The sequence below is a fragment of the Pygoscelis adeliae genome, unplaced genomic scaffold, assembly GCF_000699105.1.
Source record: "Pygoscelis adeliae isolate BGI_AS28 unplaced genomic scaffold, ASM69910v1 Scaffold544, whole genome shotgun sequence".
Lineage (NCBI taxonomy): Eukaryota > Metazoa > Chordata > Aves > Sphenisciformes > Spheniscidae > Pygoscelis > Pygoscelis adeliae.
Window position 1 is genome coordinate 195,853 of NW_008824715.1, and position 12,379 is coordinate 208,231.

The following is a 12,379-nucleotide window of genomic DNA, read 5'->3' on the forward strand; positions in this document are numbered from 1 at the left end:
CCGGCCTTGGCACGGTCCAGGTTCGTAGCCAGCCCAGTGATGGTGATGATATCCGACTGCAGCTCAGGAGCAGGGACCTGGATGTTCACCTGAGTAACAAGTAACCATTACCATTTTGTATCACTGCAGGTTGGCATCTCACTGATCTCCCCTGCTGCCAAGACCAGCTCCCACCCAGACAGCCTGAACCACAGAATCACAGAATGGTTGAGGTTGGAGGGGACCTCTGGAGGTCAATCTGGTCCAACCCCCCTGCTCAAGCAGGGCCACCTAGAGTCAGCTGCCCGGGACCGTGTCTGGACAGTTTTTGAATAGACCCATGTTTCTTCAGCCATTATCTATATCAGATTGTTTTGCTGTGGGGCTTCAGTCCCCAGCAGTCCCTGAGCCAGCCTGGAGAGGCTAGGAAACAAACACATGTTCAATAGCACTGCCTGCAGCCAACCTGCATCAGCCTCAGGAGTCCCTGTGGGCTTCTGGGGAATTCTCCCAAACGGGCAGGCACAGCAGAGCTGTTTCCCATGGCCTAGGAGGAAAACAACTCTCACACTGGTGAGGAATCCCTGTAGGCACCAAACAAGTCATGCAACACTCACGGCATCAACACCGATCATACAGCTTCAGCACGAAACCTACTGAGCCCTGGTGCCAGGGACTAAATCAAACAGGTCTCATTTTCTTATTACAGAGCCTGTATTCCATGGTCAAGCCAGGAAGGTCCTGAGTATGTCGCAGCTGATTGCCATCACCACAAACATGGTCACTTACAGATTCTCCAGGACAGAGGAGATGGGAGGAAGGGCAACAACTTACTTCAAACTCATCCATCATTTTGCGGATCCCACTTCCTTTCTGGCCAATGATGTAACGGTGAAGATCAAAGGGAACTTCCACCTCAATAGTGACAGGAACCAGAGCCTGCAGGGGAGGGAGCAGAGTTTACCACTTGAAAAACTTCTCCTGTCTTTCAGCTTGCCATATACTTGCCCAAAAGAACGTGTTGCTGAACTGAGGTACACTCCCTTGTAGTCAGGATACAAACTCTACAGGAAGAGAGAACAGCTGCAAACACCAAGATAACCTGTTGGTTGTTAAAGCATTTTTTCCAAACAAGCAATGTTAAACCCCGCCTCTGGGGACAGGCTGTTTTCATATCCTTGGCTTCCATCTAGCAGAGACTTGGACAACATAAAGAAGCATGGCAAGGTCTCTGCTAAAGCTAGAATGATTCAGCCTCAATCAGATTCTTTCTCCTTCCAGCTGTGCTCCATAAAACAAGCATGTCATGCTTTTATGGCAAGTAACTCGGGGCTGCCTACAAGCTCTAGCAACTGCGAGGTCAGGCACTATGACACTGCGAGGTCAAGCCACCAGGCTAAATCACAGAGCAATCAGAGGACTTCCCTTGAGTGGTACAGACCACCTCCACAGTTAGCATCAGTGACCACCTGGATTGCAACCTTGACTGAGTAGTTTTTATTACCATCACTAAAGCCTGCAGTGAGCTTCTTGCATCAGGGCATCACTACATTACATGGCTAAGGGGCTTAGAAAGCCACATACCTGCAGTGCCTCCTTGGCTGCCTCACACTTCTCCCTGCGGCCAGAGATGATGATGATATCGCACTTCTTTGGAGAGCTGGGATCTGCATCCTTCCCATCCTTGCCTTCCCCACCTTCCTCACCATTCTCCTGCACAACTGGCTCTGTAACAGGGGCTGGAAACATGGAAAGTCTCGTGTTAAATGCACAGAGTCCCCTCCTTGCTCATTATCTCCTCCTTCAGATCCCCAGGCTCAGCCTGGGCTTTGCCACAAGAGGTCAGACATTATAGACTGCTATGGAGGAGATTACTCCTAGCACAGGCAGCTTGCTATGGCTTAGCCTGGAATGAGCAGAACAAGAACATCCACCGAGACAGTCTCCTCCATACCTCTCTGCACAGCACTGATACTGCCTTTGCCTGCATGGAAAGGACCTGCAGCTGCACTATGGAAGTGGAGGCTGCACTCCTATGTCAGCAGAGGCAACAAGTAAGGCTGGCAGTTTCTTCCCAACAGGGAAGTTCACCAGCACAGGACTGGATGTTACAGCAGGATGGCTGGTGCTAGGCCAGAGTATCCAACAGGCCCTAGCTGTGCTGGAGGTACACCAGTACACCCAGCAATGAGAGAGCATGAGAGATCAGAGAGATCTCGGCAAGCCTGTAGAGCCCTTTTTGCCAGAGTAGGACTTCATACTCCCGGTGCTCTGCGGTGAGAACACATTCAGAACACCCAGGTCTGCGGTTTTACCTCCTGAAACTGTTCCCTCTTCCCAAGAGAACAAGGTTGATGCTAAGCCCAGATTCAAGGACACTGCAGGGAACACCTGGGGTCAGTTCTCCATAGATTTTAAGGAGAACATCTCCACTGATATGGAGTGTAGGCTACACTCCACTCCACTCATTTGATCACCTCAACTACCATGTGAACATGCATCCATGGGTATACCTGGGTTCTCCTCCCTGTCGGGGAATTTGATCTGGACACCATAGTCCCGGGTGATCTGCTGGATGCGGGATCCTTTGGGGCCCATAATGGAGCGGTGGAACTTTTGTGGGATGGTGCATTCGATTGTCACTTGAGCTTCCTGTGAGAAAGCAGAGTTGCTCTGTTGCGATGCAGCCTCTTTCACACCGGAAAACAGGATGCTTGTGCATGGTGAAATCCATAATGGACATAGCGAGGAGTTAGAAAAGATAACAGCTGCTGACAGAGGAAGATCTGAAAGTTTCCTAGAATCTTTCCTCTCTCAGAGAAGTTAGCAGAGGATTTCTTAATGAAGGCTGCCTCCAACCCATGATGTTAAAGGCTTCCAAGACCAAAGCTCAAGCTCTCTATTACCCTGAAGAGGAGGAAGCATTAGAAGAAAGGAAAAAGATAAAGAAGGAAGGAAAGGAAGAGAACGGGTTTGACAGTTGGCTGCTTCCAAAAGACAATACTAACAGCACAGGAAACTCCAGAGAGCAACCACTGCCCAAGGCCAGGCATGGAGAGGCACAAGAAGGCTCCAATCTGTTAATGTCTAGAAGTACACCAAGGAAGGGTCTCCTGTTTCCACTTCTAAAACCCAAGAAGATGGTCAGAGGAGGCAATTCCTTCATATAGCATTGCCATTTTGGAGCCAGCTGCCATTCCCCAGGCTGGGATCTAAAGTCTGCAGACCCTATATATGTTGACAGCAAAGCTTCAAATCCCAGAACTACTGTGGGACTTGTTCACATAAAGCTTGGTGTACAGTATAGAAGAAACAGCTTTCCTGGAACATACCAGGTCCTCGATGATCTCCTGGATGCGTTTCTTGGCTGCCTCCACACAGTCCTTGGCTCCCTTGAGGGTGACTTTGTCGCTTTGGGTGCCAGAGCGTGGGAAGCTGACCATCACACCACCATACTCATCTGCTATCTCACGCAGAACTTGCCCTCTCCGGATGACAAAGTGGCGGTGGTGCTTGGGGTCAACCACCATGGAGTCTTCAACCACATTATCCTGCCAACAGATGACAGCCAGTCAACCCTGCCTGTCCTGGTGATAAGCACAAGTCTGCTGCACTAAACAGCAATCAGTTTACAACCTCACCTCAACAAGTGACAGCAAGGAGGATCTTCCTGAGCTCCCATGAAGGGACGCAGAAGGTTTTAGGACAAGCACGTCCTCCACACTGACTTATTACATCTTGCTACAGCAACAGGCAAGAAAGGAGAAAAAGTAGTTCGTACCAGGTTCTTGATGAGGGCCTCCAACTCCTTCTGCGCCTCTTTGACAGCCTCCTCAGTTCCCATGATAGTAATCAGCTCCTGATCTTTGTCCTCAGAGGTTGGGAAGATGATGCGGGCCCCAGTGTTGTCACGCACCTTACGGATGTTGCCACCACCCTTACCAATAAGGAATTTGTGGTACTCTGGCTTCGCACGGAGGTCCACGGTGTAGCTCTTTGTTTGCTTAAAGGAGTCAGATACCCATAGAACATGTCAATATATAGAAAATACACATCAGCATCAACAGTAAGCATGCAGGTATGTTACCTACACCCACATACGCAGTGTTGCAAGAGCAAGGTAGATGCAGCGTGCTGTTGAAGTCAAAAAGGTATACAATGTCTTAAATTAAAAACACTACCCAAAAGATGTTCTCAGGGCTGAAAAGCTAACTCTACACTCAGCACGACTGGTGAGAATATGAGCAGAAAAGACTTCCCTGGGAGAAGGGTCTGACACTCACACAAGGCAGGATAACCTTTTGCTATCTGACTGCTGCAAGCCAGGCAGCAGAGGCAACCAACCAATCAGGAGAACATGTTCACATGCTGATATTAGAAAGGGTTTTTTCTTGCTAGTAAAATGACCAGTCAGTCACAACTCAGAGAAAGGTCTTGTAACCTGAGGTTACTCTAACCTGGATATATGCAGCGAAATGGAAGAACTGGAGCTGGAATTCAGAGATTGAGAAAAAAGGAAAGGAGATACAGAGTAAGCTGTTTCAGAGAAGTGTGGATACCCAACGGCATTCAAACCATGGGAGTAGGGAACCTTAACCCTTTGAATATGCCTGGGGAGAGAAGCATTACAGCCAGTTCTTCTACCATGGGGGAAGAACTCATTATCACAAGAATGGAAGCATTGTTTTTTTTTAATCATTCAAACTGTACTCAAATCCCTTAAAAGAGGATTAGGCTGTCTGATGCCAGAGGTTTCCCAGCAGGCAGAGGGGATCGCTTCAACCCCAGAAAAGAAACAGCTTACTAAAACAATCTGCTCCTTCCCCTGTGAGACAAGGCTCACCTTCTCCTCTGCCAGGTGCAGCAGCTGTTTCTTGGCTTTCTCCACATCCTGGGCTGGGCCCCTGATGGTCACAGTGTCACTGCCAGAGCCCTCAGTGGGGAAGTGGATGTGGACTCCACCACACTCCTCCATGATGGAGCGGATGAAGCGGCCTTTGGCGCCAATGAGGGAATTGTGCAGTTTGGAAGGAATAGAGACCTCCACCTCTGTGATGTTGGCCTAAGAGAGGACAGTACCAGGCTGTTAGTCAAGCTGCAGAAATGTGTTTGTGTCCACTCTGCTTACCCTCCCACTCCCACACTGCTAGGAGCTTTACAGAGCTGTGTCTAAGAAATGCTTGACCAGAGGGGTTTGAGACTGGCTAATCCTGACACATGAGCAGCCACAAACTTAGGTGTAAGAGTCAAGAACAGACTGACATTCACATTTGTCTCCTCCCTACTACAAGCACTTCTTCTGTATTTATGTCTTCTAGCAACATTTTCAAGTCTCTCATCTGCAACAGGCCAGTCATTTCACTTACCAGCTCCTTCTGGATGGCAAGAATTCTGTGGCGAGCAGCCTCACAGTTTGCTCTCTTGCCTGTAATAACAATTGTCTCCGAGTTGCTGTTCTCTGCTGGGAGATCAATTTTGGTGTTGCTTTCTTCACGGATCTGCCACAAAGAAAAAAAAAAAAATCATCTCAGAGGTGTCCCGTGTCACAAAAAAGCCTTTGGAGGTTATATTTCACATCACCAATGAGCAGGAGAGAGCAGCAGGTGGGATTTAGCTGCAGGCAGTGAACATACTGAGCACTGGAGATAGGAAAGATATCTCACCTTCTTGATGTTGGCACCTCCTTTTCCTATGATGTTCTTGTGGAACTGTTTGAAGATGGGGACAGAAATAGAAAAGCTGTTTTCAACCTAAGGGAGAAAGGAAGGGAGAACTGAAGATTACACTGTCATGGCAAGCAAGGCCCCATCCCAGAAACTTGATAAACAAGCTTTTGACAATAGCCTTAGTCCCCAAGGAAGTTCTCTATACAACACACTTGCAAGTATAGGCAAAGGGAAGTACCTTCCCCTATAGCCCTTAAGTAACAGGTATTACCCTCCTACCCCCATCCAGCCAGAACAGTGTACACAGCTCCCTCATCTCGAGGTGTTTCAGCCCTAGCCAAGCCAGTACAGTTCTGCTTTATTCCAGGGTTATCCAGGCATGTAGGAGAGAACAGCAAACAGAAGACCCCCTTACCAGGTCTGCCACCATCTTTTGCATGTACTTGGTGCACTTCTCCACCTCGTTTTTGGGACCTCTAAGTTGGACGATGTCACTCTTGTGTGCAGGGTCTGGGAAGTTGATGATAACCTGCAAGAGGTGGTCATTTATAGTCAACTCAAGCAAATGCAAGAATTGCTGTGTCAGACACATGCAAAGGTTGGGGCGATCCTATACATCCCCTGTCCCATTCGGAAAAGGATAAGCATGTTATCAGCCTCTGGCCAAAAGAACTATCTTCTCATACATATTAGATACAGAGCCACTAAATTTATGACTTCAGTGACGATGTGTCTACTACCCAAGTAGGAAATATCCCCTCTGGATTCCTCATCTCCTAGAAAGCCTTACCTCTGGGAATTTCTCCCGGATTTCCCTGATCCGCTCACCCTTCTGCCCAATGATGGTCCGGTGGAATTTCTGCTCAATGATTAGGTCCTTGGTGCGTTCATTTTCCTGATGAGAATAGAGTTTACATTGAGTGTTCAGAAGGAGAGCCACATACTTTTATTTACCAGTTTGCTGCCTGACAGTTTACTTGCCAGCATCGTCCCTCTTTTCTCCTCTAGACAAAATTCACTCTAGGTTGACAGAGAAGGGGTATCCAAGGGAATAGAACACATCTGTGAAGAGGAACTCGCACTTGTCATGAGATCCAAGTGCTCGGTGGGCAAGGGGCACACACTTGCACCGGAAGGTTACGAGGGAACATAATAGCTCAAACCTTGCAGCCTCCCAAGCATCACATCCTACTCACCATACGGGAAGCGAGTTCCAGCAGCTCTTTCTTGGCCTGTTGGACCCCCTGTGGGTCTCCTTCAATTCTGATCAGGTTGCTCTTCTCATTGTCCGGGGGAATGCGCACAGACACCTTGTAGAGGTCCTTAATCCTGTTAACTTCAAGGTAAGGACTGTGGTGACACAGTCTGCTAGGCCAAGACTTGGAAGCAAGGCACTTTGATTATCACTGCTTAGAGGCTGTTTAAGAAGTAAATCAGCCTCTAAGAAGGGACCAGTGGGGTGGGGTTGAAACAGGGAACGTGCCTCTTCACCCTGGAGTTCAGCGAGAACAGATCTGTGCCACACTAGAACCTGTACAAGTAAATACTGTGGCATCTACAGAGCCAATTGTTCGCTTGCCAGAGTGAGGCATCTGTTTCTTCCCCAAACAGTACCACATTTAGATCAGAAGATGATCATTCATTTCTAATCCCAAATTATTTTCTGGGGAGAAACTCACCAAGCAGATTTCCACCACCCCCAATTGGCTGCTAAAATGTAATTCACATAGAGCAACTTCAAAAAAAAAAAAAAAAGACAATTCTCCAACAACACAAAAAAAAATTCCTCCAGGACATGGCAAAGTAATCCTACCACTGTTCAACCTCCCAAGACACTTTCACACATTAAAGCCACCCCAAGGCCTCACTGTCCATTTATCTTCTTGTGCCAACACCATTTCAGAAGAGCAGAGGAAACATGATGGAGACAGCACACTGCATGAGCTACAGAGCCCCTGATACGGTCTACTAAACACCCAGAGTCCAAGCATAGGAAGGATTAGAAAGGCACCCCACTTACTGTTAGCTCCATTCTTGCCAATGAGGTGTCGGTGGAATTTGTGGTCAACGTTGATTTCTGCATAATCCATCCGGTTGATCTATAGAGAATTGTACAGGACTAGGTAGGGTAGGCCACCACTTCTGTCTTGTGCCCTAAGTAACAGCCTACTGCCAGTGCCAGTCATTGGCACTGACTCTCCAGTAATCAGCTACAAGCACTCCTCCTGCTGTTAAGCAGAGCAGAAGCACTCCACTGGTTTGAGCTGAGAGCAACATGCTTGTGAAACATTTAAAGGGACTTATATGCCTCTCCAGCTACAACTGAAAGAGAGTCATATTCCTTCTCTGCATCAAAAGATTTAAGACCTGCTGCTGATTTTTTAAAAATGCCATGGGTGAGCTTCGTAACCAAGGGTTTCATCCATCTGCTATACAGCTTGTCTTCTGCAAGTTCTGTTAAGCATGTCAAGGCATCATATGGATGCGGTACACACCTCATCATCTCTGCTCTGTTGCCCCTTCTTCCCCCACTTTCTTCTTATGTACTCAAACTAGTAACACCAACTTACCAGATCCTTGACCATGACTTCAATCTGTTCCTGAGCCACGTTCACATCTTCTGTAGGTCCTTCCAAAGTGATTTTATCCTCTCCTTCAGTGAATTCGATGTGAACCTTGAGACACAGCAATGAATCCAGTAAGAATTTTCCAAGATACAAGCCAGGTCAATGCTGTTTGTCAGGCCTACACCATCAATCCCTGCCATTAAGAGATGGTTTTCTTCCCACAAAATACACACATCATTCCCATGGTTTCAGAAGTAGGTAACTTGCAATTCGGGCCACATCACAGCATCTAGAGCCCAAGGCTTTGGTGCTGTCCTGGAGTCTGCAATGGCTTTCGAGAAGTTACTCACCTAGCCTTTCTCTAGATATCATCTAACTCACCAGGGAGAAGCCTCACGGAAGTCAGCATTTGCAGGTATCCTACTACATGAATTCTCAATATAGTACTACATAAAGCTTCCTTTGAAGGGCTCAACCCATGAGAATAACATAGGATGAGTAGTGTTTGCAGCAGTAGAAGAGAGGCTCCCCTTAATATTAAGATCTGTGTCATTTCCTCCCTGGTTTTACCCACGCTAGAATACATTTCTCTCTTCTACAAACAGTGATCTGGACTAAACCATACTCTGCATCAGAGGGTGCTAAGCTAACCAGCTCATCCATACCTTTGGCATCTGCTGAGTTATTTTGGCCAGGTTTTGTCCTTTCTTTCCAATAATGAAACGATGAAGCCAAGAGGGGGCAGAGACCGAGGAGACGGTAAAACTGTTGGCCTAGACAGAAAAACAGAGAAGCTGTTCAATGGGCAGACTGGAAGAGGTCTTCATAAAACTTCAGTTCCAATTCCCACGTTGCACCCTCAGTATCGACTTCTAAGCTGCATCTCTAACAGCCCAACAGAGACCACCCCCCCTACACTTGTCAGTGCTCATGGATATATCTTTATGGGACTTTCAAAGAAGACCTAGCCCATCTCATCAGTACCTTTGCATAGACTTCAGTCAATGCTTGCCCAAGCTTTTCAGGCTCGCCTCGCAGTATCACCGTCTCCGAGCTACTGTCAGTGGGTGGGATCTCGACAGAGACTCCAGTTTTCTCCAAGATCTCCTGCAGGGAATTCCCCTTGGGGCCGATGACATACTTGTGCTGGGACTTCTTCACCTCCACTGCAATGGTAGTAGTCTTCTTTTTCTGTAGGGACAGAGGCACTGGGGCATCAATCACAAGGGGGCAGGGAAGGAGAATAGTGAAAGGAAGAAGCACAAGATGCAGTGAAACTCTGCACCCAGGAAAGAGCAAAGCAAAGGTGAGCACAGTGGTTCTGCAGTACCCAGCATCCTTCAGGCCCCTGCCTACAGAAAGCCTTGTGCTCAGAAATTCACAGGTGAAGTACAAAACTAGCATTCTGTGTCAAGCTCCCTGGGACACTACATAGAAGAGACCACATACACACACACATACACACACACTCTTGCACAACAGGGCTCAATGCCCAGCTGTCCTCCAGGCAGTACTATAATGCAACACCACGTAGGCTACTAGGCTATAAGCTGATTATCTCTGTTGAAATCCAGACTGGTACTAATACGGACCTAACCATGAAGAAAAACAGCCCAACAACGCACAACAAGGACATTCACAGCAATGTTGGCTGCGGAAAATAAACTGGAGTGAAATTCACTCTTCAGCAACTTCTACTTATGTAGCAACTTTGATACTGTTAGCTGGCCACCACTGTAGACTTCACACTTCCTTCCTTAGTAGCACCTGTGTGAACAAGAGGCAGGGGAGCTCTTTGTGGTCTGTTAATTCCCATGACACAGAAAAGCAAGAAATCTGTCACCTCCTTGGTAGTATCACCCCAAGTCCCGCTCTGCTAAGTGAGGAAATGGTAAGATCCAGGGCCATATACCGCAAGGGCTGCTGAGCCAGAGCTGACATGAGAAGGATGCAACAGAGGGATGCACAAAAGTAGAACAAGAAGGGAAGAGGGACTGTGAACAGGTGAGGGGAAAATGGGAAGCTTTATGGACCATCCATACCTTCTCCTCATAGATCTTCTTAACACGAGCCACGGCCTGGGCTAGCTGCTCCTTTTCTCCTGTGAAGACTATCTCTGTCTTGTTGACGCTGGGTGGAGGAATGTTGATGCGCGTCCCTGTGTCCTGCATGAGCTCGCTCACCAGCTTGTTGTAAGGGCCAGCAATGAAGGGGTGGTACACTTTCTCCACATCTAGCCGCTCCACGGCACGCTTATCCTGGAAGAGCCCAGAACAGACTTCGGTGAGAACTGCCCTCCATATTGCAGTCTCTGCCAGACACAGCTAAGTTCCCAGTGCTGTCTTGCTTGACACTCTGGCCCAAGCACCCTTTTCAGTTTGCAGGCTTGTAGATCTCCATCCCTCTCAATCTACAGATATTGCCGTTGCTGCTGCTGATTTATGATATTCACCTCTGTAATCTCCTGCCTTATCTCAGCTGGCACCTAATATGGTTCACCTCAAATATGAAATACACTTATCTGACTTCAGAGGTGGACAAAATGGAGAACCAGAAGTTGCAGAACTTGGCAGTGGTGCTCATACAGCCAGTGGCACAGTATATGTCTCTGTTCAGACTAACATATTAGCCACTGACCATGGCCGTGCTGGCTACAAACATCTAATATACCATGGAGAAGCAAAATGGCTGTCCAGCTAATGCCATGAGAAAGATCACAGTACTGAAGTACCTGCTCGGCAGAGATAAGCAGGATCTCGTGTCGGGCCTTCTCAATCCCTTCTTTAGTGCCGGTGATCTTGATCTGGTTGCTGGGGTCATCTGGGCGGGGTATCTGGATTTTGGTTGCAGTTTTGAGCTCCAGATCCTGCAGCTTCTCGCCATTCTTTCCAATGACAAAACGGTGGTGCTCCTTGGGGATGGCAACTGTCGCTGAAGCCTGCAACACAGGAACCAAGCACCTGTGAGAACCCTTGCCTGCACTGGCAGATCCACAGGAACAGAGCCAGGGAAAGCAAGTTAGATGCTACTTAGTGGTACCACTGAGGAGCAAACACAATGCCTTCCCAGCACATTCTGTCCGAGGACTGATACTGTACCAGAACAGTTGATCTACAGTGCCTGTATACCAGGAGTCTAAAACCCACCCTTCCCTCAAAACCCTTCTGTTTGCACAGGAGTAGTACTCTGAATTAGCAAAGGCCTTTAGGCACAGACGCGTGTAAGACACGGGAGCAGTACCAGACAGCAACTGAGACAATGGCTCATGGGTGGAGTTTATCTGAACTCTGATATCTGCTGCCAAGGCTACAGAGAACAAGACACAGTTCGACTCCTAGGAAACAGAAATTCAACACCAGAAACCTATTCCAGCAGGCAGACAGCTAGGAGATGCTTACTGCTACTAAGTGCTAAGGTGTCTTCAATGTAGCACATGCTGCTCCTGGGACTGCTTCTAGAAGGCCCCTCTTAGAAAAGGGGTCCCAAGAGCTTTCTCAATCTACCATTAAAGGGCTGGTTTGTAACAGGGATTCCTGACTTCTTTCCTTCTCACTGAGTTTTTACTGACCTGGTAGCTTATGATTGCTACCATGCTCTTGATCCCTGTGAATACATAACTACTAACAGTAATTAGACACTTCAAATTCAAGCTACAATGGGGGGAGGGGGGTGGGAATCAAACAAAGATCACTTGGTGTGACTCTTCAACTCTGTGTCCCCGTACTGAAGCCAGCCAAGCCTAGAAGAAGTTGGAATACAGACACACCTTTCAGACCTGGGGCCAGGGCAGTAGGAGGTATATTTGAGGACAGTGGGTCATGGATCTGTGGCAGTACGACCTGAACTATTTTTTCAGATGTACATTATGTAGGGTTTGTCCCTTTCTCTTCCCTCTGGCAGGGTATGACACATGGGCTGAACAGCACTAAGCAGACATGGTATTAACTACTGCATTAACTACCTTTGATACTACACTTTAAAACACACTATGATACCTGGCTGTGATATATCCTAACAAGAACTACCATCTTGATTATGAACTCAAGAATCTGAAGGTAAGAAATCAAAACCTAGAGGACTGAAAGGAGAAGCAACTGAAACAACGGGGCTGTGGCTCCTTACCAGTGTGGCTTGAGTTACACAATCCAGAACTCTGACCTGAAGCTT

At 47.7% G+C, this 12,379-nt stretch overlaps 1 protein-coding gene across 1 annotated transcript in view; it reads right to left on the reverse strand.

Moving 5' to 3' along the window:
* HDLBP (high density lipoprotein binding protein) overlaps positions 1-12,379 on the reverse strand; it is a 20,701-nt gene that overhangs the window by 4,690 nt on the left and 3,632 nt on the right. The window contains exons 5-22 of the mRNA XM_009323197.1: positions 10,944-11,150; positions 10,255-10,470; positions 9,197-9,403; positions 8,878-8,985; positions 8,216-8,320; positions 7,666-7,744; positions 6,842-6,981; positions 6,436-6,540; positions 6,061-6,174; positions 5,643-5,729; positions 5,346-5,477; positions 4,823-5,041; positions 3,761-3,982; positions 3,312-3,530; positions 2,493-2,631; positions 1,564-1,718; positions 814-918; positions 2-89 (exon numbers count right to left, since the gene is read on the reverse strand). Coding sequence (XP_009321472.1) covers positions 2-89; positions 814-918; positions 1,564-1,718; positions 2,493-2,631; positions 3,312-3,530; positions 3,761-3,982; positions 4,823-5,041; positions 5,346-5,477; positions 5,643-5,729; positions 6,061-6,174; positions 6,436-6,540; positions 6,842-6,981; positions 7,666-7,744; positions 8,216-8,320; positions 8,878-8,985; positions 9,197-9,403; positions 10,255-10,470; positions 10,944-11,150 — 2,647 coding nt within the window. The remainder of the gene's footprint in view (position 1; positions 90-813; positions 919-1,563; positions 1,719-2,492; positions 2,632-3,311; positions 3,531-3,760; positions 3,983-4,822; positions 5,042-5,345; positions 5,478-5,642; positions 5,730-6,060; positions 6,175-6,435; positions 6,541-6,841; positions 6,982-7,665; positions 7,745-8,215; positions 8,321-8,877; positions 8,986-9,196; positions 9,404-10,254; positions 10,471-10,943; positions 11,151-12,379) is intronic.